Source organism: Gasterosteus aculeatus, chromosome 2, assembly GCF_964276395.1.
Source record: "Gasterosteus aculeatus chromosome 2, fGasAcu3.hap1.1, whole genome shotgun sequence".
In the NCBI taxonomy this organism is placed as follows: Eukaryota; Metazoa; Chordata; class Actinopteri; order Perciformes; family Gasterosteidae; genus Gasterosteus; species Gasterosteus aculeatus.
This window is the reverse complement of record NC_135689.1, coordinates 15355693-15380891: the sequence shown is the minus strand read 5'-3', so window position 1 is coordinate 15380891 and position 25199 is coordinate 15355693. Positions and strand designations below refer to the sequence as shown.

The 25199-nt window shown below is 44.2% G+C and overlaps 1 protein-coding gene across 4 annotated transcripts in view; it reads right to left on the bottom strand.

Annotated features, from left to right (window-relative positions):
* The window catches only part of bsna (bassoon presynaptic cytomatrix protein a), a 97716-nt gene that overhangs the window by 37101 nt on the left and 35416 nt on the right, over window positions 1-25199 (bottom strand). For all 4 annotated transcript variants that reach the window (XM_078093684.1, XM_078093700.1, XM_078093689.1 and 1 more), the window contains one exon: window positions 22996-24840. In XM_078093684.1, coding sequence (XP_077949810.1) covers window positions 22996-24840 — 1845 coding nt within the window. The remainder of the gene's footprint in view (window positions 1-22995; window positions 24841-25199) is intronic.

Below are 25199 nucleotides of genomic sequence, written 5' to 3'. Positions count from 1 at the left end.
GGGAGGAGCCCACCGGGGCGAAGGAGAGGAGAGACGGGGAGGTGAGCGACTACACGCGAGCATGCGAGTGCGTGCACGTGCACAATCAGCTCAGCCTGCAGCAATGTGGCTCCGTGCGTCTGAGGTACGTTGCTCGACATGGAAGCCGAGGAGAGAGGACATGGACAGAGACTGTTTTTTGGAGGAAGTGTGATGGAGGCCGTGTTAGGTTGGTCTGGGACGCCGGTCGTCACGTTCTTGTACAACGCAGGTGCCACAGGAAGGTGGTTTGTGTCATAAAAGCATTGAGAGAAATCATTCTCCAGTGGCGTGAAAAACTGATTAATTACGTTCACATGCTTTTGGAGATTTGCCACTTTCTGGATACAACTGGTAAAATTCTATCCTCATAATGTTGACAAGAACTTTTTAAATTGATGAGAAATGACTGATTTCGTGGGGAAGAGACTGAAAGAATAAGATGTCTTCAAAGCATCTTTATGAACCTTCATATTTAAACAAAAGGTTTCTTCCTGCTTTCCAAAATAATACTAAATAACTAAGTTTGGAAATAAAAAAAGGCAAAGATGAGAGAAAAACGCTGTTACAGGATGAAATCATGGCGTGTGCATACTAACATATTCAGTATCACACACACATGTGTAAAACATACACATACATACACACACACACACACACACACGCTTAATGCCCTTGCACACATGCATGTCCTATGGGGAACCAGCTAGGGATCCTCCTGTAAATAGCACAAGTGACATTTATGAAATTAAAGTCCCTAATTATTTTGATAACCATAAACACACACACACACACACACACACACACACACACTGGTTGGATTCAAGCCGGGTGATTTCATCTAATACCCTTTGTACTATAAGAAGCAAGAGCGGCAGTGGTATAGAGAAAACGAGCAGGAGAGGAGGAGGCGAAGAGCTGAGGTATTAAAAGCAGGAGGAGAACAATTTAGATGTGAAGGGGAGGAGAGCATGAACAAGGAAGAGAGCTCAATGAAGAGTGAAAAGAGGGAATGAAAAATAAGAGCAAAATAATCTAGAGAAAGGGAGGAAGTATAGTCAAGAAGGGGTGCAAACCAGTGAAGGAAAGCATAAGTAAGGAAACGAGTGAGGAGCAAAGAAGAGGAAAGGAAGTGAGGAAAGAGAGGGGAGAGGCAGCATGGAGCCGCTTTATTACGCAACCTTGCAGTGAGAGGCAAGACGGAGTGGGCACTAGGCTGCGCAGTACATGTGTGTGTGTGTGTGTTTGTGTTAATGTGTTGACATTATGTTTCATTGCCGTCACTTCTTTCACATCCTTCCCATTGTCTGTCTTTGGCCGGGCAACAAGCAATTAGTCCGAGAGGCGATGTAAGCTCCTTGCTCTGCCGATTGCATGTGTGGGAGGATCTCATTTGCATACAATATGCTGTAAATACAGACCTGCCACAATGACGAATTAGAACATTTACCAAAACAAAAACTGTGAGCGTCGTAATCTGACGAAACTGTCCGAGGGACATTTAAGTTCCACCATATGACTAAAAGATTCGGAAGAAGAAAGAACTAAAGCCGCGGCGACGCAGTAGCCTCACACAGCTGGTAAGTATGTAATTGTGTTGTGTGGCCTTTCTAAAAACATCACAGCATTTGACATCTGTTCTGACAGAAGAAGAAAAATGCCTAAGCAGCAATGCAAGAAGTTAAATACACAGCAAAATTCTTAGAGTTAATTTTCCGTTATTTGGCAAAAGTGTAGAAGTGCTTGGAAGTTGAAATCACACTGCAAAAAGTGATTCAACTCTTACAGAGCCAATTGTACGAAGTGGCTGGAGTCATTATCCAGTGTCAAGATCAGATTCATTTGTGACACTTAGTAGAGTTAAATTAACTCTTTGATAGGTTTGAAATGTAACTGTACAGTATATACAGTTAAATCTACTGTGGCGCATGGATTGGAGAGGGTGAGCCAGGAACCACAAGGTTGGCGGTTTGAACCCCGTCCCATGTCCCCCGTCCCTGAGCAAGACACCTAACCCCTAATTGCTCCCCAGGCTACAAAACCATGGGTTAAAAATGCAAAGTAGGTTGCTTTGGATAAACGTGTCAGCTCTTTTAGTCAATTTAACTCTCTTTAATTTGCTGTGTACATTTGCATTAAGTAATTAACTAAGCGATTTGGACTCAGATAAAAGATAAATGAATAGTAAATGTATTCTACTTTTGGTCCTGGAGCAGTTCTGCCCCACTGCAGTTAATAAGTTAATAGAGGTTAAGTGCCTTGCTCATCTCGATTTTGACATTAGCCTTGGAGGAGAGTGTCCCTGCCCTGATTCAACGAGACAGTGGGATTTGAACCAACGACTTGACTGCACCAGCCGATTTAGACACACACACACGCGCACAAATACACACACGAGACACAGACGCAAATAAACACTAATCAAGAACAGGGAGCAGCAATAAAATCATTGCAATGCAGTGTATCCCTGCACTGTGTGTGTGTGTGTGTGTATGTGTGTGTGTTTTTACTCCTGCAGTAAGAAGATGGCAGCTGGCCAGCAGCAAGACAGGACGGAGCTACAGTGGCGTTGGCTGAGTCAAGCAGGAGCATGAAGGCAACTGAGTTCACCCACGTCTGTGTCAGTGAAACAACTAAGCACCTTCAACTCGATTAATCAATATTGGGCAAAACAATTGATGCAACCCTTTTTTTCAAAGGCACAGTTTTAAGGTTCATGAAATTACTTGTGTGATTTGGAGTGGCCAAAGAATTACCACCAACCGGCAATGGGGCGAATTCACCAAGGATTGGTTTGGAATTGAATTAGGAGATGGTTTGGAAAAGGCGACGCTGCTGCGTGATCACTGCGTGAGGCTGCGATGGTGTTTGATCGCGGTGCACAGAAGATGTTGTGGTTACTGATTTTTTTGCAGCTGATGCATTTTGCCCTCCTTTCCTGCCTTTTTGCAATTATCCATTATCGAAGTATAAAAACCTCATTTTTCATTTGTCGCTTTGTCGTTTTTCCTCATTTCGTATTGTCGAAAACTGTATTGTAGGGGAGCTTTATTCATTTATTTTTCATAACATGTCTTTGCATCCTGTCGCTGAATCCCAAAATAGTTGAGATTGAGTGAAAATGAGCTTCAGTTCCAGCCAACTGTCTATTTCATTTGGCCTGTTTGAGGCTCATTTGCATAGTTAGGGGACAATTATTCCCAAAATGTACGATTATTACCTCATTTAAAATGTGAAAATAGCACAGGAGAGGCGAGGCGCTATCTGCTCGCGCCGTTATTGGTGCATATTACCCTTCAAGGCGGCTTAAAAATGAGGCAGTTTCTTTTTGTCATATCCGTAAAATCTGTTCATTTTTCTTTTCTGAATCTCCCACAGTGTTTTAGCTCCTTTTAGCACATTTCTTGGGTTTTATGTCTCATTTGTTATACAGTTCAGTATGGCTCAGTTATTTTCAGCAAACAAGATCCATTAAGTCCAGTGAACGCAAAGTTAGCAACCAGCTGGCTCATTTAATATCCAGAGAGCCTGATATCTTACTATGTTTCTAAAACGCCGTTACTATTTTTACACATCTTAAAGATACGAGCCCTATTCTTCTTTTCATCCACAGAGACACAAGAGTTTACTGAGTTGAAGGCCGAGGTGGCTGCTGGGTATTAATAGGATTTAATTGATCTGGCCTTGGTTCTAGTACGACAGAGACTGCAGCCTTTGAAGAGGCGAAGTGTGTACTTTGAAGTGCAGGAGGCGGTCCTCACTTGGACAGGAGCACTACGGGTGGAGGAGATTGCTCATCCCTCAGGGTGGAGAAGGAAACATGAACAGACAGATGCTAGAGAGGAAGTTAGAAGAACAAAAAATCTTGAGATAAGTTGAGCCAGAAGCTTAGAGCAAAGAGAGGAGAGGAGAGGGAAAGTCCTCCGTCTGAGAGGAGAGTGAGCGGGATGGAAGGGATCCATGAGGAAGCTGGGAGGAAATTAGGCCACGGTGGGGGTGGACGTCAGAGAAGATGGCGCGTTGCAGGGGGAATGAAAAACATGTTGAACAGAGAGAGAACTAAATGAGAGGATGTTCACGCTGAAATGGGAGGGAGAGGAACACAAGAGGCTCTGGTTTCCTCCTGCACAGTACAAACTAATCAATACAGGCGCTATTCAAGGCTTGCATGCCCAAAAGTAAACTATTTTATAGACTGAAATTCAATTTAGTTAAAAATCAGTGATAAATAATACATAAAATACCCAACAAAGCAAATTTTCACTTTGCTTTCACTTTGCTTTCTAAAAAAGAAAGGTTGAAAACTGTAATTATAATTCAGTATGTATATTTGCAATTTTGTAAATTATACACCCAAAATACAAAAAAAGGCCAAAAGTGGAACAAATAAAATGTTTAGTATTTGATAGTTTAGAGAGTTGACAGTTCTACCTTTTTCCCTCAGTGATGATACACGGCGTTTCAAGTCACTGCCCATCGAATGCTTGCAGGGGGTTACAAAAAATGTCAAATGGCACAGGAAAAGGAGAAGACTATCACTTAATTAGTGAATTAAAAGGAGAGAAGAGGAGAATGACGGGGGAGAGAAGAAAAGGGACGAGAGAAAAGAGATTCGGATTCCCAAAATGTTTCAGTGAATTAGTTCTGCCTCATGAAACTGGCAGTTCTAGCTGTGAAATGCTTAGGGGCAAAGGATTTATGTGTGTGTGTGTGGATATGAATAAGCGCCGCCTCCTGACAAAAGCGTTGATGCCGGCTTGACATTTAGACAAAAACGCATGTGGCATCTTTTAAAAAGAGCAATTCTCGGAATGGACACAAAACCCAAGGGACCAAAATACAACCTTAACCGGTCGCGCCATAACATGCCGTTTAATCTTCAACTAATCACTTGAAGCTACTCACGTGAAGATTGTTAAAGGTAAAACGCACATTATTATGTGTGTGTAATATTAAGTGTAAAATCATTGGTTATGTGCACTGTGATTTAGAAGCAGTGAATTGAAGCATGCAGAACTTCTCCTAATCAGCAGTTTACGACCAACAATACTTTGTTTACTGATGCAATTGCACCTGCCCTTATATAAGAAAATGCATGAACTCTTATTTTTCTTACCCAATTATTCATGAAATATTTCCATTTTGTGATTTGTAGCTAGTTTACCGATGCTGTTGTCACAATCTGGACTGCAGCCCGGTGGCGCCCGGATAATGACTTCACAGCAGGAAGAGCCCGTGAGTTCTGAGCGAGGAGTTTGCGTGTTCTCCCTGTCGGCGTGGCTGCCCCCCCCCCCCCACCATGGTCCAAGGACATGCAGCTTAGGTTAATTGACTTTTGTTTAAGTGAAATATTTGAAAGTCCACCTGGCTCTCGACAGCAATACAGTAGAAACACACACAGACACACACACAGGAATAGCCTGTAAAGGTCAGTGTTGTCTGTCCTTCACGTCTAACTCACTTCTCTTGTGTGTGTGTGTGTGTGTGTGTGTGTGTGTGTGTTTTGACTCTGACTAACAGCGAGCTGAGTCAGCCTCTAAAATCGCAAATATTGTGCAGGAAAACAATATCTGGGTCAGTCTGCACGCTACCATTTATGGCATCCGGCGTCTAGCTGAAGGGCACTTGGGCAGCCTCACCGGTACCGCTGTGCGTCCTGCTTGTTTCGGGGCCGGTGAGATGTGGGAGGATGGGGTGACCCTCTGCTGTGTGCCGGCTGCCGGGGGAAGTGTTTTGCAGTATTTGACTGTCCCAACATCACTGATAACGCACCGCAGGGGACACAAACTTCCATCACTCACCCACACACACACACATACACACACACACTCTGCAGCTGCAAACACACAATGTGCACACAGTGTAAAAACACACTGTCAAAGCAGGAGACTCCCATCCAATCAGATCTCTGTGTTGGAGTGTGCTCACACTGCGCTGTGGAATTATCCAGCTGCTCTGGGAGACGGGGGCTCCAGCTGATCACGCTGCTGCACCTGTTTGTCACCTTTTTCAGTGTGTCTTAAATTCTTTCCTATCGCTACAAATGCTTCCTGTGCGCTTTCTCTTTTTCTTTACACCTTTTCTCTCTCTCTCTCTCCCACACAAAATGTCTCCTTTTCCCATTTCCCAAAGTGAAGTGCAGCCTCCATCATATCTGTTGCGCTACTATACTATTAAGTTCATTTTAGCTTTTTTTAATTTGATCCAATAGGAAGGTTTGCGTTAATGCTAAATGCTAAAAAAAGAGAGAAGAATTATGGAATAATGGTGGTTCCGCTAATGATAATAATAATAACCAATCCTGTTCATTATCATTATGTTCATATCTATATATATTTATGTATTATTAAATATCCCTTTTGCAAAAGACTGTCCTGCCCCTCCCCCCTGTGCATTTGTTTCTATGTCCGCGCGTGTGCTTTCAGCTGTTGGAGGATCTGCAGGAGCTGCAGGGACAACAGGATCGCTGCACAGCGATTATTTGTCATCTCTGGGCAGAGATGATGACACGCCGCTCGTCTGACGCTGAAGCTCAGATTGGCATTGATTAGATGTCAGTGTCAATGCTCTGCCCCCATCATTTCATCCTTTTACACGGAGCACGACATGGAGTCCTAACCAGAGAGCCGTGTCCCGCTGCTGCGAGGGCAAAAGACACGAAGGGACAAATCAATGGGGGAACGACAAACGCCGTCCTTTTAAATGCTCCTTGATGGAAGTTTATTACTTATTATTCCGACAATAAACCAGATCACCAAACGGTGTGTTTGACTGTGAAAAAGCCATTACTATACCTGCAAATCTATCACCAAATGAACATTTTCAAAATCAAATCTCCTCAGATTGTGTAAAGGCGTGTTTGTGTTACATTTAAATAACTGACATGAAGAGGAATGAGACTATTAAAGATCAATAAGCAATACGCATTAATTCACACACATGGCTTGGACGATCCCTGACAGCGTAATCAATAGAGGGAAAATGGGAAGGGACGCATGGAGGAACAGCGTAGCATCCACTTTTATGAAACGGCACACGTATGCTGCACGTTATCTGTCTTTGTCCGAACTGCGGAAAATCCTTCAACAGTTTTGTCTGTAGGTTCAATAAATATATTGGTGTGTTTGTCTTAAGAACAAATACTGTCCATTGGTAACAGCCAGAGAGATATTCAGAGTCATCTGCGGGTGAAAAGGGTTAGAAGTCATCTAGAGGCATAATATGAAAGCGATTACAAGTAAAGGAATAGGTTAATAAAACGACCATTGAGGTATTGTTTTCCTAAAATGTGTCCGGCCTCAGTGAAGTTGAAATGACTGGGCCACGACAGTCAATCATGAGACCTGCCAATCAGAGCAGAGCGGAACTATTGTAGAACAGAATGCAAGAGGTCACGAGAGCAACATTCGTAAAGCAGCTGTCAGATCTCCATTCTGACGTCTTACCCTTGTCGACAATACAAAATGAATATAGCAGCATGAGCCACACTGCAGACGCACAGCATCGCACTACAGTGGAGTCGCCACGCCGTCATTTCTCCCTCGGGTCAACTTCGTCTTTCAGCTACCTCCACCCTGCAGGAAATGAACTGCCTTTCAACGCTTCGGCACTGGTGCAACACGCTGCTGCACAAACAAGCAAAAGAACGAATAGTCCAGTACAATATTTGTTTTTCTACTCCGATTGGATTCTAAGAAGTCTGGACTCTAATTTGATTTGTGCTCCAAAGGGTGTTTTCTAATTGTTTATTGCTTGTGTTGATAGGGGTGTGTGCGTGCATGCGTGTGTGTGTGTTTTTTGGGAAAGCGAGATCGATTTACTCTCCTCCACCAGGGGAATCGCAGACATAGTACACTCTTCTCTTCGCTCCTCTCCCTCCCTCCCTTCCTATGTGCCATGAAACCCTACCCGTCATTCTACCTATTTTATATATATATATATATATATTTTTTTTATCGTAAATTAGGTCCAGCAGATTAAAGTTACTCTGGAGAATTTAACGGAAAGTTAACGTGCATCTATGCTACATTGTTGTTTAAATGGGTGAATGCAGACATACTGTACTGAGTCTCCCATCGCCTTCTATCTAAATTGTGTGTTTTTTATTCCCTGCCTCTCATGGAAAGCCGGGGCTTCGTATACATTTAAAAAGGTCTAATTGAGACAGTTATTCAACATTTATAAAAAAAAAAAAAAGACGTCCCCTGTCTACGACACTATTAGCATAATAAAGTGGAGGAAAGTACAGCGTCTATTTGTGAAGATGGTAATTTCAGCCTTGGACGCTGAGAGAAGTGGAGCTGACAGTCTACTGAAGAGATGTGTCACTAAATATAGTGATTCGTTTTAAATATGAGGCTACAGGAGGAGTTTGACAGCTGCACAGGCGCTTCCCGCTGGGACAGAGTTTTCAATCGTCTTGTCTTTAAACTCGTTCTCTCTCCCTCCCTCTTAGGCTCATCCCTCTTATTTCTCCATCACTGTCCTCTCTGATTTCACAGATAAAACAGAGTTTGGCAACCAACAACCAGACGCTCGGTCGATAGAGCTGCTCGGCCGTAGTGTATATATGTATGCTGATTGAAATCTTTAAATTGACCCGTTTACAACACGCATGGGGATGTTCATTTCAGCAGCAGCAGTCAGCAACACGGACAGAGGCAACGTCCAAGAGGAATCACCACATTTGGCTTCGGGAATGAGAGCCGGGCTTCTCATTCACAGTACTGTGGATATTGGACACCACCACACGTGATACCGTGTGGTGCAAGGTGGAATAGAGGAGCGTACTGGCCTTAGCAAGATGCCAGAGAAAGATTCTACAGCAGAAGAAAGAGGAAGGGAAGTGACGGAGAGATAAAGTGGAACAGAGAATAATAAGAGGCAGAGAGAGAAATAGAGAGAGAGAGAGAGAGAGAGAGAGAGAGAGAGAGAGAGAGAGAGAGAGAGAGAGAGAGAGAGAGAGAGAGAGAGAGCAGCACAGTGCAAACCACTGAGCTGCTGGTTGGAGCTGGATTTTTCTAGTTCGACAGTGACACACACACACACACACACACACACACACACACACACACACACACACGCACACACTACGGAAGTCCTGAAAAGCACCAATCAGAAGAAACTACTGCTCCCGTTTCGGGTCACATGTCTGTCGGGTAATAAATCCAAAATTGCGCTGACTGTTTTAAATGATTCGCCGTCACAAGCCTGAATCAAATTTAATTATTCCATCTTGACTGCTGTACTTCAATATACATTTGTACAGCAACTGCCAGACGGACACACACTGATACATACATGAGGAAGTCTTATTGTTGTGTATTCTCAGTTCCTGACTCCACCATTTCCTTTGTCTTGTCTTTTCACCCGCACTGAGCATCATGGAACAGTCCAGTCACTTTTTTGCGTATCTCATCTCACTCTCCTTTAGCCGCCCATCACTTTGTCTCCTCCTCTCTCTCTATTTGATTCTAGCTCTCTCTCTCTCTCGTGGTGCTTGTGAGGACCACTATTCTTCACATTTGTCATCCTGAATGCCGTATCAGAGTAAGTGTGTGTGCGTGCGTGTGGTAATTGGTGGTTTGAAACCATCATGAGGCATCGCCTGCAAGGGGGACACACCCACACAAATACACACTTGTGTCTTTCCACGGTGCCGTTAGTCATCATGTCTCCCACTGAGCAGAGCAGATAAACAACATGCTAATGACAGAACTAATTCAACGCCCACGACAGAATTACACAAGGACAGAATATATTTTTAGCGCGTGAGTGTGTGTTTGCGTGTGTTTTCTCATTGGTGCATGAAATGCGTTGGACGGAGATCAAAACAGGAGTGTGGAATCTGCTCAGTATGGCTGGAATCACTTTCAGATCGCCTCTATTTGCCTCTTGCTTGCTTAAATAGCCTGTTCTCGCACACAGTTATGTTTAAATCAGTGTCTATAATCCTGCGTATCGTCCCGCAGCAAAGCATGCGTCATAATACTTCACAATGATTCGTCTGGAATCGCGTGCTGTGACATTTCTTCAGAGATTTAACCGGCCGTTGGCCAATAAAATTGCAAAAAACAGAGACCAACTGCTTCCTTATAAAGGAGATGGGGTTTTGCCAGGAGGGGAAAGAAAAAAAAAAACACTAAACTTTGCGGCCATAGTTCATCGTACAAAAAGAATGTAAAGCGTCAAACTACTTTTTTAGAACCAAATGAACTAAAATTGAAGATGCCTGGATTGGATTGATCTGTTAGCCGATGACTGACTGACCACCGCACCGATCCGATTGTTGTTTAATGGCATCTTCGAAAAATTCTCAGTATCACCTTTTCGCTCTGTTCTGGAAATTGTCTGAAGTCGGTGGCTGATAGCGCTCATGTTGGTCAGTTTGTTACCTTCATGGATCACGCTCACAGATTTGGACTACAGAGGTTGCACTAAGGTATGTGGCTGACATGAAAGAAGGGTTTTGGTGTTTTATTTATTGGTTCTTTCTCTTTGTGTTCTTTTGCTGCTCGCAGCTTTTATTGAATGACAGTGTGGGAGGCAAGAGGCCGCTGTCTGCTGTGTGTATGTGGAGCATTTGAATGCGGCGCTAGCGTTAGCTCTGCTACTAGTAGGGCCTGACCACATTCCTGACATATCGTTATATGACTGATTCACAACCCCACTGAACTACGGTGCATGATGTGCATTAATGGTAAATATCTTATGTTACGTTCTTTTTGTTTAAAATATTTGCGAATCAATCTTGCACCAAATATGAAGCGCAAATTGTTTTGTCTGACAGACATGCTATTTATCATTGTTTATCTGATGTTTTCAACCAACCACCTTTTTTTAAATCTGGATTGACGTCTGTTTGTTTTAAATTTGTCTTATCCAATTGTGTAGTTTGGTTTTGTACAGTGGAGACATTAAAAACTTTCAATCCTGTTGATTTTTTAAAATCTACAACTATGGTTTGTTCAATAACTTGTAGATGCACATAAAATTATTCACAAAAGAGCACATTCTAGTTGGTGATGACACACTACGTCACTGTCTTCAAAATAAATCAATACATGTTATTTATTTGCAAAGATACTTGTGACTATTTAAAGGATTGTCAAGATGTCCTATTGACCAAATTTTGGTGAGGCAGATAAATCAATATCAACACTGCTCTGTGAAACAATGGAACTGTTTCTAGTTATCCTACAGAGCCACGTCTAGTGGGCGTCATCATAAAACCCAAAGGTTTTGGGCACCATCTCCAACGCTATGGCAGGTCCCTGACCAAAGCTGCTGAATGTGTTTTTATTGTGATATCAAGAGGCAGATTTTGACAAACCCTTGCAGTTTGTGTGGGAGGGTTTTACTCACAGCAACTTCAGAGGTGCCAGTCTGTAAAAAGCTGAATGAAATCTTCCCCGAGGGGCCTTAAAAAAACAGCTCAACGTCCAGAGTTTCTCTTGTTTGGATGTCAGTGGAGTATTTTAAGGTTTTCAGTTGAGGGGTTTTAACTGATAATAATTTTTGAATACATAAAATAAAAATTTATGATACATTTTTATTTTATATTTTATATTTACTGGCTAACTAATCTTCCGGAGTCGTTAAGGAAATATGCTTGATGTAACGTGAAATTTCAAAAGGTCCAAAAGCGCCCATGTCTGCATGCGTAATCCCACAAACCCTCATTTCGCTAAAGCGACGGCGAGTAGAGGCAGAGGGTAAAAGAGAGAGAAGGAGAGTGTGGGTAGAGGAGAACAGCTGGAAGGAAGGAGGAGCAAACGGAGGAGGTAATGGAGCACAAACACATCAGGCCTCAGTCTCGAGGGCGGGATAGCCAGCGCAGATACAAACACCCCCACAAACACCAACGGGATGGTGCAGCCGGCCCGGGAATCCTCCATTCAGTGAGCAGCACATGGGGGCCGGAGGAGAGCAGAGTAAATGGTTCTGGCTGGGTGTACCCTTTAATTCTCTCTCTCTCTCTCATAAAGTCGGTCCCTCTCTCGCTCAGTTTCGCCACCTCTGACCACTTGACTCCCGCTGGTTAATTCTCATGCTCGCTCTGTCAGATCTGCTCTATGTTTCACGGTTGGGTCCTCATCCGTCATTCCCTTGGTTTCTTGATTATTCGCCTCCAATCTCTCCCCCTCTCTTCTCTCTTCATGGCTGTCTGGTGCCTCCCGTCTTTTTTCTCCACTCTTTCTTCTCCACACTCTCTCTGCAAACTCTCCTGTCTGTCTGTCTCTCTGTCTTGCTTTAACTCTTTCTCTCTCAAACGTAGATATTAAAGCAGAATAATAAGGTTGGTTGACATGTTGGCCTATTGGAGTTATCTGTGAACCCTTGGGTGTCTGTAGTCTTGTGCATTTGCCTTTGTGTGCACCGTGCAAGTGTATCCAAGGATGTAATATCATGGTTGTATATGTGTACAAGTCAAGTGGGCAAACATTGATCTGTATCCACACATATGCTCGAGTGCTGGTTTGTTTATCTTTGCATTCACACAAATCTTTGAGTGTGTCCCTCACATCTTGGTAGCTGTCAGTGTCAGGGACAGGCAGCCTCGCATACAGGATATGACAACTGATTGGCAGACAGACCACCAACATTCGTCATGGCAACCACAGAGGACCTGGCCAGGCTGTCAGGGGGAGTTTATACAGCATATTGGAGTGATGAAGGTCTTGGACTTTTCTATATCAATATGTGGACATTTGCACATGAGCCTGGACTGACTGATGAATTATTAAAAAGGAGACATTATGTATCTCTCAACAAGATATAGAATGAATACCAGCTAGTGAACCTGTGCTCTGCAAAAACATCTATTTATTCTTTGGGTAGCCACGATGTACCACATTATGATTTAAATGATTATTAGAATGAGTGATAATGACAGGTAGCATTTCCATCAGAGTTACCTGTGCAGGAGGCATTCGACCATTCAACCAAGGTAACTTATTCAAAAGGGCAAGGATTTCTTATAATATCACCATGTGGTCACAAATTTATGCCAAAATGGCTGCCCGATTGCAGTATTTGTACTGATTGCTCCCTCAGATTTGCATTTGTCTACATGTACAGACCAAAGAGCAATTCACCCCCTGGACTCAACATCGACTGAAGTAAATCTCTCGGACTAACCTGTCCAGACACGCAAGGAGGTACAAGATTTGCTTATTTGTCGTATTGTCTGTCTTTTTCTTAATAGACGATAAGAAAAAAAGACTATAAAAACTGAGCAGACTTTGTACGGTTGCTACATACGGTATTCTATTATTTCGCATGTCAGTGTGTATCGTTTTGATGACAAATCAATCACATCCTCAAAAAATTCCCATGATGAAGCCAGCGTTCCACTTCCAACACATTTAAAGTTCAAACTCTAGTCCCTGTTATATTTTGACCATCCTGTTATGTGTTACACAACACAACAAAAGAATCCAACACTTTGCATGGACCTTGTTGGAGAGCAGGAAGAGGTGTGAATCATTCATCTGCTCTGCTCCCCTCACGAGGTACTGAAGGGAGCAAGTGAATGGGAAAAGGCGTGAATCAATGCACTTACACACACCTCCACCTCCAGCGGTGTAGGCGTATGAATGGTGCATCGACTGAACAAATGAGATTGGTGGTCCCATGAAAGACAGCGAGAAATACAAAGACGACAAAAAAGGACAGACGAGACGAGTGAGTCAGAGTAATGCAACATTTTCACTCAATTATCGAAGTGAGTCATGACTGTGCGTGCGTGTGTGCGTTGATGTGTGTAGTGTGTTTCCTTTAAACAAGCACATTCTCCTTTTATGATGTTAAGTATTACGGGTGTTGTTGTGTGATCTTCCTTTTACACAGCGAGAAACACACACAAACACACACGCACGCAGAATTCAACTCATGAGTCATTTTGTATTTTTTTCTGTATAGTCTGTAAGACAGAGATAACGTGTAAAAGAAAGGGGATCAACACGTTTGACTTTGATATTAAAACGTCAGAAACCACCTGAGAGAAGCAAAGGAGAGACGTAAAAATCAACATTTTTTTACTTCAGTCGATATATGCGTACGCAGTCGCTAAGTCTAAGTTTGATGAAGCGGCTGGTTCCTGCTGTCAGAGCTTAGAACCTTCCTCTGCTAGAAGTGATGCAGCGTTCAGGGATCCGGGGACATTCTTCTGTCAAGAGGAAAAGAGTAGACTGTAATAGTCCTTTTTGCTTAGAAAGGTTGGTAACTGAGTGCAATGACCCGGAAGTAGCGTAAGTCATGAAAAGAGCCGTTGGAGTTCTATAACGTTAAGGAAAGAAGCCTCAATGCTTCCTCACTTAGCTCCTATAGTGTAGAAACCATTGGACCTTCCTTTACGAAAGGAAGGGAGCCCATTCCGCCCCACAAGTCCTCGCGGTGGAAACATTTACATTTTGCCGCTGCAGACTGACGTCACTTCCATGCTTTCCGTCGCATCACAACTACGCCGCTTAGTGAAGGTGGAGTCAGATTCCCTAAACAGGGTTGTCTTTTCCTAACTCCTCATGAATTCTCCTAGCCATCTTTCCTTGACTCCATGACCTTTTCCGCTGAGGGCGAGGAAAAGTAGTTAGGCTGTTAACTGCGTCCAGTCGGCCATTACAGCTCTTGTTTACACGCTGGCTCTGCTGCAACAAGGACAACGCGCTCCATGTCCCTTTGAGGCACTGTTACTGCAGGCAGCCATGATGACTCAAGAAGACCAAGCCTTTACTCTACATGTCGTTCAGAGAGAATCATTCATTATGGTTCTTTAGGGTTTGTCTTCGTGAAACAGCGCCCATCTTGTTTTCCAAGCATTTACTGAGCTCGGAACAGCTCTAGTTTTCCATCATAGCGCTTCTTCAGTGCGTTCGATGCGTGCAGAGCTATATGTTCCTCCAACACCTCTCAGCAGAGAAAGTGCTGCTTCATTTTGTTCTGAATCGACAGTACTTTGTGGTGGCGTAGTCATATTTGTGTAGGAACGCTATAGACACTGATTATTTCATGTATTTTTCCTAAAGGAAATCAGTGGTTTTATCAATTACTCAAATCTTCTTAGTTTCTACAAATGCATCACACGGCACACGTCTACATTAAAATGTCTTGGGAGCTGAACAGACACGTTGTAAAGTAAGGAGGAGGTCTTACAGACCTTCTATAGTCCCATACAGTATTTTCAAGAGGCACAAATGATCGTGGTGGTCAAAAGTCAAAGGTCGCCGTGACCTCTCCATCACGCATATGATTCATATGTCACACAAATGTCGAATTGGATAAAGTGATGAACTTATAACATTTTGGAGCGGGAGCTTGACTGGTTAGTAGAAGCATAAAACCCACACAAAGATAATTCTGGTTTAAAATCACATGGGGAGAGAAATCCCCCTGTCACGGTGTGGGTTTGTTTCCTGTTTTATTTTGTAGGTTCCTGCCTCTCGTGTCCCTGGTTTAGCTTCACTTCCTGCCCTGCCGCGTCGTCCCCTGTGATTGTCTGCCGTGTCCCATATGGTTTCCACCTCTGTCCAATCCCCTGCACCTTCCCAGCGTACTAAAACCATGTGTGTCTCTTGTCTCTTGTATGTATTTGGTTTGTTTCTGTCCTGATCCCCGGTTTGCCCCGAGGCATTTGGATTTGACCTTCAATAAAAGTACTTTTGGTTTACGAGTATGCGTTTGAGTCCTGCTTCCGCCACCCCGTTGTGACGTCCCCCTATGTCTTCATCCACCTGTCCTCCAGCGGCTTCACGTTCACTCTTCCCCCCACCGGCGGGATTCCCCTCTGATCCGCCGTGCCGGCCGTTCACCTTTGGTTTTCAACTCGTCAGAATCGCACATCGTGCTCCTGCGGGAGTCTCTTTGTCGTGTGTGAGGGGGTCTGTTAATCAGCCGTGTAGCCGGGGGAAGGGAACAGCGCATCTCACTGACCCATTTAAAGACAAACATGGTGGAGCGAGTAGTGGAAGTAGGACAGTACTTCGGCTCAACACACCGGCAGCGGACACCTGTCCCTCCTCAGAGATCTGCTCCGGTACCAAAGAAGCACCTTTTGACTCGTCTCCGTCGCCACACGTTATGTCGTATTTCAAAAGTGTAACAATAAGAAGGACCATTGCACTCGGAGATAACGCCACTAGCATTGACGGCAGGCTGGACAATAAGACAATTACCCAGAAGAAAGGATTGTCTTCTTTTCATGCAGAGATTCCCTCACAAAGATAAACAGCTGCTCAGAAACAGTTTAATCGTCAAATAAGTACTGAGCCCTCACTCACCAAGACAACACATGTTTTAGTTGAAGCCCACAGAATTACTGCTGATGATGACGGTTTCCAAAGATAACAATCTGCCTCAAACTATTTATGGAGGATGTGCTCACCTGCACTTCTGAAACATTTAGCAGGACACGTTTTGGGACAGTGTGTCTCTTTGCAAACCTCCCCAGACTCTCCTCCGCTGTTATGAAGATGGAACAAACTCGTCCCCCCGTCTCATCCGCTGCACGTCCACCTGGACAGGAGCGTGCAGATGTGACTTCTGCTGTCTTAGTTAATGAATACTCAATGCATTTCATTTGAAGGGGAAAGTCTTTGTCGCAGCATCGGATGTTGTTTTGCCGAGCTTTAAATCATATGCTTTCATCAGTAGGTACTAGCTCAGTCCCGAGCTCTATCACAAAACTATTCTGCCGGGCTGCTTGCTGACTTACTGGTTTCTATATTCAAGCCTGGAGAATTTATGGAGAAGCTGCACTGCTTCCCCTGAAGCCTCCTCTTCCTCACAGCCTGCTTGCCCCCTTCATCAGTTTATCTGCCTGACAGTTATTCACCTCCTTTACTAGAAGATCAGCTTTCCAAACCCAATGGTCTACCTGAGTGAATCGGTGGAGCCCTCTGGCTGAAATGTAGTTCTCTGACTGTACCTCACACTCAGCTGGGGAGACATTTACACAAATAGTTCTACTTGTAAAATCATTTAGGGGACAGATCTCTTTTAAAGCGTTTGATTGGCGGGAAACAGCCGGGAGTAAAGGCCGGAACTTTCCTCTAATTTCAAAAACGGTATTTTTCGCAATGATCTACATAGTTGTCACAAAAAGTTGTTGTTGCCATAGCAATATATGACAATATACACATTGGTGACAGATTAAAGAAAGAAACACAGCGTATTAGTAAGCTTAAGCTGGATGGGAGAGGAGAGCCAGCAGGGATCTGAGGGAGTTGAGGTGAGGAGGAGAACATCACAAAACGTTTTCTATAAATAAAGAGGGTGGAGGTGGCATCGATCAAGTGAAGTGCAGCCAACAGCAGACTGGGAGCGCTTCATTTACGCCACAAAAGAGGTGACACATCTGCGGTATTTCAGGCACAGTCATACAACAATAGCCTCCGTGACACGCTATTTTTGCGTTTGCGTCACAACAAATGAATTAATTCATGAGCCTTTTCTCTCGTGACACGAACAGATACGACTCAAAATGAAGTGAAACTTGCCTGTTTCCGCCCGACTAAACTAAGCGAGAGAAACCCGGCGTCCTGTCTCAGTCTACGTCATCCGCAGGTATTTAAAGACCCGACTGTGACGAGTCGAGTTAGCACGCTTATGTGGCATCCAGATGTCAGCACAACACTGAGCACTCTAAGAGAGGTAGAGGTTTACTTAGGGAAGTCAAATTTAGGTAAAACTGTCAGTTCGATGGACTTGACGGATTCAACACAGAGATGTGTGAGCAGAGACGTTTTGGGTCAATGAACTTTCTAGTCAATGTCAGTCAAGATACCTAAGTCAGCTTAAAATCGCTCATAGACTTTGATGAGCAACTGTCCGAGAAAAGAGGAACAACAAAACATGCAGAGAAAAGTTACTTGCCTTGCATGTACCTCAATGCATATTGTATAACTTCTTTAAAAAGTGGAACAAGTTTGGTGTACTCAATAAGTAAAGACCTCTGAGAGCGAGGCAGAGAGAGAGAGAAGAGAGGGACAGAGACAGAATGAGAGAAAGAGGCGGAGCGTAAGAGTAAGAGTTGATGAAAGAGGCTGAATTTGACAAATTTCCTGCAAAGATGTGAGAACAACGAGAGAAAAAAGTCTATTAAGGATAAAAAAAGGAAAAGAGAGGCTGAAGAACATAGATCCAAATGTAATAGAGGGGTAAGGACACATGGAGGTGGGGGAAGGACACATGGAAGTGGCTATATGTGACTATATTTAGCGCAAAAAAAAGCGCGACGGTAACTAGAAAGTTGAGAGTTTGAATTCAACTTGAGAATCTGGATTGGTAGAGGAGGATGAAAAGGGAGGCAGAGAGGACAAGATGAAAGGAACAGATGGAGGAGAGGCGGGTGGAAAGAGGCACGGAGACGAGAAACAGGAAGAGCGAGGGGAGGAGGGGAGGCCAGCCGTTGTATTATTAATTGTGGTGAGATGTCCTGAAGTGCAGGAGCAAACCGGTCGTCCATTAGGAGCTCTGACGCTCCTGCTCCTGCTTTCCTCCTCTATTTTTGTTCTGATTTATTTCCAAATAGAGAAGCATGACTCACTCTATCCTTATTTCCAACCTGTAACTCCTCTCTCCTTGTCACCTCTCCTCGTTTTAAGTGAGTGGCAGTAGTTTTGGACTGATTCAATATCTTCACAGCCAATGCTGGTATAGTTATTCTTAGATGTTTGGCATGCATTTTGTTTTTCCTTTTTCCTTTAAATTGCTGTATAAGCTGCTGAAAGACTTTGACGAAAGACTAAATTTAAACAACAACCCTTTACAAATCGTTCCAGACCAGATAGAACATGCATGCGATCAACAGTCAAAGAGGCGCACCAGTTTGGGCCAAAGAAATATGTAGAATAGAAGAAAGGTGAGAAAAACACAGGAAACTTTTGCTACAACTACACAATGAGTTTTGCCAAATGTGACATCCAATATTTTCTCATTATACTGTATTAAAATTCTGACCAGTGTAACAAGTGTGCACCACTATTTAGTGTCATTCAAAAATAAAATGCTATAGTTTTCAAATTACATCTGATGTTGAATATTTAAAGACATTTATAGCTCGCATGATCAACAGTTGACCGCAAAACATTCCTGTTGTTGTGCCACAACTTGTGACGGGTACCGAACTGATCTTATCAACCCTGCTCATATTGATGCTTCTGGTTCGGTTCTTTATCAATTATCTTTTTGGGTCAGTTTGATGAGTCAAGAAGTGGTCGAAGAAATACGTAAAAAGGATTATAACGGATGTTTATTCACCGGCGGCAACAAGGGAAAGCTACTAGAATGAAGGCGGAGCAGATGAGGGGATGATGTCCTTTGCACAGAGAAGACCCCGATACGTCGCTCACGTTCAGCTCCTTCGACATTACGTTGGCTTTTAACTTCTCATGTGTTTTATTGCTGCTTTTGTTTGTGTGGGTTGAGTCTCCGACGGTTGGAGCAGCTCAGCATCAAACACAGACACGAGATGTGTCCTTCAGTGTGATAATCAATGAATTTACACCAAAACTAAAGTACTTGAGGAAGAATCGTTGGAGCTTATCAGTACTCCAGTCTTCAATCATTTGACACCAGTTTTTGGTTCCCATCCCTCATGCCAACGGCGAGTGGCACTGCAGGATAGGTACACTCAGTGTGTTTACATGATGGTATAATTTGAATCTTTGCTTAGTCGGACTATGCTGTCTTTCGGGGGGAGGTGCTATTATCCCAATATACATGGCAGTGAATAAATCATTGGCCGAAAGCATGTCATACCCGATACGATAGGTGGCGCTGTTTCCATTACAACTAGTTGTGATGCAGCCATTTCCGCTTGACCTCTTCACCACTACCAACAACAACCAACAACAACAAGATCAACATTAGGAGAAAGATGGCGAGCGGAGAGCAAGGTGAAGCTACATCCCTCTACTATGTGTGCATGATGTTAATAGGAGCACAGCGAATGCGAATGGCGCTATGGGCTGATTTGATAACGGAGAGAAGACGCCGTCGGGATCTCAAGCATCCGCAAAGACACAAAGTCCAGTTCCTCATCCGATTCACCGTTACATGCCGCAATAGTCGAACTATCAACTGGATCGGATTGAGTTACCCAGGGGTGTTAGTCGGATCGTAGTCGGACCGCACATAGTCGGACAAAGGTGTTTACATGAAACGGATCATTCGATTTCAGTCCGACTAAGCCAGTTATTCCAATCCATGTAAGCACGCTGACAGGTGCGCGCACACACACTCACGTACACACATTTAATTAATAGACTGGGGAGTGTGCATGTTTGGGTCTTTGTGTTTCGGTAAGTTTGTGGTATTTGTTTGGTGACCAAATGTCAGAGTTTGTTAACATTTTATTAGCTTGTGTCTTTCAATTATTTATACTATTTTATGTCTCTAAAAGTTGCTATGAAGGAATAGTTTAATTTATACATTGACATCCTTCGCAGGATTCAAACCTCTTCATTTGAATCTTACTCGTATGATGTCAAGACACACATACACACAATAACTCTGTGAATGACTGTGAATGTGAATGACATCACACACAAAGACATCACATGAGCACAAACACAGCAATGCAGATACATATCACAATCCCTAATCAGTTTCCTTCAGATGTGCACACACAGACACACACACACATACACACCCTTCAGACACACATTTAGGTGGACTGGTTGCAGTAATCCTAATAATTGTTCCGACAGCACTGAGGACAGCTGTGGAAGCCTGAATGGCAGACTGGACCGAGAAATGGCCTCATTCACTCATTCAATAACACCAGCCACCTGTGTGTGTGTCAGTGTGTGTGTCTGTGAGTGTGTGCGTGTGCGCTCGTGTGTCATGCTGTTTCATCATCGTTCAAGCCTTCACCAGAAGGACGTTTCATCAGACGCTGAGTTATTCTGTTTAATATGTTTCTGTTGATTTTTAGGTGAATATACACAACGTGCTTCAGACACTTCGTGCGCCTTTCAAGCTCCATCAAAGTAGACGGCATTGATACAAGAAATAATGCTCACGCTAAAGAGAAACAGTACATGCTATTTGGAAAGGTTAAGGAAAAACAGAGTGGGAAACAACTACGGTCGAGAGGTCAGAGGGGACAGAATGAACCTAGTAACTGTATCTCTTCTTTCCCAGGATACACTGCACCCCCCTTACATATTTCATCTCTCCTGCCATTTCTATTTAAAATAAAACTTAGCTGAATTATTGATTAATCAAGCCTGCGTACACTCATCTGCGCTGCCTCGTCAAACACATTCATTTTTTAGTGAAGGCCCAACGTTGGATTCAACCACAGGACATGTCCTTGTGCGGAGTGAGAGGAGTGAAGTAGACAACTGTCTCTTAACAAACACGTTTTACAGTAATCATTCGTACAGCTGCATTTATTCAGAAATATACCGTCTTTCTTTAGCGATAACTTGCATTCAGTGGGACGTTAGTGGGATAAAAAAAGTTGAAAGGGAAAATACAAACTTTGTGTGGCCAATGCTCACACATGTGACACATACTATCATTTCCTTATTGGGTCAACATGTCACATGTTACTACTGAGATTAAATCAAAACATATATATATATATATATATTCTCTTTTTTAATTCACCCTGTCTGCAGGGCTCCAGACCTTAATCCACAAAATACAACCACAAAGATTTACACACACTCTTTTCATAAAATGTCTTCATATCTGCATGTATGTGACAGTTGATAGCTTTGATTTGTCACGGTCTAAATAACATTTGAAACATGAGCATATGTGTATAAGTAGTACTTATATAAAGCCTTCTAGGGTTGTATACAGGTTTATCTCCAGGTCTTGAGGCAGTTACAGTACATTACAGTGCAACGATCAACAACTGTTTTCCCCGGGGACCCTGAAGGCGTCACGCTGCCTCAAAGAAAGTAAACACGAGTCATTCTCGATCTGCTTGACTGACGGATTTACACGCATCTCTGCCTCTTCCTGTCTTATCTTACATCTACTTGTGTTGACTCAGATTTTCTTCCCTCTCTGCTACTTTTTTAACATTGTCCCTTTCTCACCTGTAATTGTATCGATTGCTTTCCTTGTTGGACTTAATACATACATCCTGAAGTCTCTATTTCACTTTTTTAACTTCCTTTATTTCCCATTCTGTTGCTACCTGTATTTCTTCTTTTTACTTGGAAGCCAGAGTCTGGATCAATAATGAGGAGACGAGAGGGTCGTTAACCTTTACACTCGTTTCATTGTGGCATGAGCAGAATCATTTTGGAGGAAAGAGAGAAAGCATAACTGAAAAGGAAGTCTGTGGTTTGTGATTACCGAAACTTTAATTCAAGCTTCTCTGATCCTTTGTCCTCACATCTCTCTTCACACCACCTCAAACTTATTTGCATAATTTCTCATCATGTATTTCCATATTTTGCTGATTGTGTCCAGATTGATATTTTGGCCTTTTTATTTCCCCCTTTCATCTTTTCTTCGTGCTCTTTCTTTCTTGTTTTGCTTCTCTAAAATGTTTAAAGATTAGGCTCCACTCATTTAATATCTAATCAGTGCATTGTAAGTTCAAACGTTCCTGTTTGAACGTCACAACCTAGATGGTATTCAAGAACTTTAAGGATTTTAATTAGATTTCCAATCTCTTTCTCTCTTGCCGGCTCACTCGCTCATTTGGTAAACTGCAAATGTCTAAACGTGGAATCTAGGCCTTAAAGGTAGTGGCCGTTTCACAGTCCTACTGTCAAAAAGCAAAAACCATGTGGTCAAATGTAATGATATTGGGCCAATCAGCACTAAGTATGTGAACGCTCAATTTGAATGTGTAATTTTCCAATTTTGCATCTGTGGACAGTAAAGTTTAACATAAAACAGCACAACAGTGTGTTGTGAAATTCATTCTTCTTGCTTCATGTATCTGTGTGTGAAAGACTTGAGACTGTGTGCACACTGCACTGCATGTGTGTGTAACACTCCTCTTACCTCCACCAGATGTGGCGTGGGGTTGAAGCCACACAGGTTACACACTTGGCCGTTGCACTGCGTACAGGTGTTGTAGTTGGGCGGGTCGGAGCTGCCGATATTCAGCTCCGTTTTACAAAGAGGACAGTTCACTTTAGGCTTCACAGGCTCTGGAGCAAGCACGGGGGCCACCACGGGCTCCTGCTTCTGAAGTGCCTTTTGCAGATGAGTAGGTGTTTGCTGATATTGCTGTCCTTGCGGTCCTTTCTGATGATGCAAGGGTGACTGTTTTTGCGGCATTCCTTGTTGATGGGGCGTGGTCTGCTGCTTCTGGCTTGATGCATGGGGTCCACTGAATTGGGACCCTCCCATTTCGTTCAGAGTATGAGTACCCCCCATTTGGCCGGATGGATAAGGGCCTCCTATCTGACTCTGTGTTTGAGGACCTCCCGTTTGGCTTGGTGGATAAGGGCCTCCTGTCTGGCTTGGTGGATAAGGGCCTCCCGTCTGGCTTGGTGGATAAGGGCCTCCCGTCTGGCTTGGTGGATAAGGGCCTCCCGTTTGGCTCGGTGCATGAGGACCCCCCATTTGGCCAGGTGGATAAGGGCCTCCCGTTTGGCTTGGTGGATAAGGGCCTCCCGTCTGGCTTGGTGGATAAGGGCCTCCCGTTTGGCTCGGTGTATGAGGACCCCCCATTTGGCCAGGTGGATAAGGGCCTCCCGTTTGGCTCGGTGCATGAGGACCCCCCATTTGGCCAGGTGGATAAGGGCCTCCTATTTGGCTCTGCACATGAGGACCAGCCATTTTGCTCGCATTATGAGGGCCACCCATTTGGCTCGGTGCTTGGGGGCCACCCATTCTGCTCGACGCTTGAGGGCCACCCATTTGAGTTGGACCATGAGGGCCCCCCATGCTGAATGGTTTGGTGCCAGGGGCCGCTTGTTGTTGCTGCCTGTTGTCAGAAGCTGCATTACTGAAGACCACATTGCCTCGTGCGGGGCTTGGCTGGGTGGAGGCAGTGGGTAAAGGGTCAACATTGATCAGGGTACTCGCCTGATTGAGCAACGAAGCCCCAAAGCCAAACAACTTGGTCAGACCATCTTGGGCAGGAGGAGGGGCCTGGCTCTGGGGTCTGTGGGCCGGCGAAGACCCGGCGCTTCTGGTCTGGTCATGGTGCCGCGCCATAGACTGGTGCATTGGAGATCCGCGACCCAAATCGGGCTGGGACGGAGCCCTGGCCAAGCCGGGGAGGGGCACGGCGCCGGGATGGGGAATCCGTGGACCCCCAGGCTGGTTGGGACCTCCTGTAGGGACACCGACAGCTCCCGGAGCCCCGGTATCTCTCTGAGAGTACGGGTCTGACCGCATGCCCTGCTGAAGGGACCCTGTCTGAGTCTGGGAGCCGCCAGGGCCTGAGTGTCTCTGCAAGCCTGGAGAGGTATGAGGCGGAGCCTGGGGCCCTGACTTGGACCCAGGGTACGACTGGGGCTGAGACTGGGGATACTGCTGGGGCTGGGAGTATGGCTGGGACTGGGAGTAGGGTTGGCTCTGGCTGTAAGGCTGAGACTGATGCTGCTGATGTTGTGGATGCTGCTGTGGATGATGCTGCTGTTGTTGCTGCTGTTGCTGTGGATGATGCTGCTGCTGCTGCAGTTGGCGTTGGCTGGGCTGACTCTGTGCCAAAGGTTTGGACGGTGCCGCTGCTGCTGGCTGTGTTGGCTGAGGTGTAGGCTGCTGAGGCTGAACGATGGGTTTGGCTTGGTGGGACGGAGAGTGAATCTGCTGTTGGCTCTTAGATCGAGGCGTGGTCATATCAATGCCAAGAGCTCTTTGCATCTGACAGTTCAGACACAGCCACTCCTGGACCTGCAGACAGAGAACAAACAGGTCGCAAGTTATTCTAACCTTCTCCAGAGCATAATCGTTTTAGTTTGTATCACATAGATATTCTGCATCAGCTTGTTCAAAGTGAAAGATATTAGATGTATTCCGCATCATCATCATGTAACCTCCCAGATCTTTGAGACCTTATTGGAATTTTAAATGAGAATCTCTGCTTTTCATTACTGAGTGGGCCGTTGAAGGTTGAAGCCATGTTGAAAGACAGCATAGCTTTTAAAAATCTCTCTCTCTGATTAATTGATCTTCCCTTTCAAAGCCGATAGCTATCGATTGCGTTAAATATCACCGTCAACTCAGAGGGCACCAGTATCTCTTCATAACCA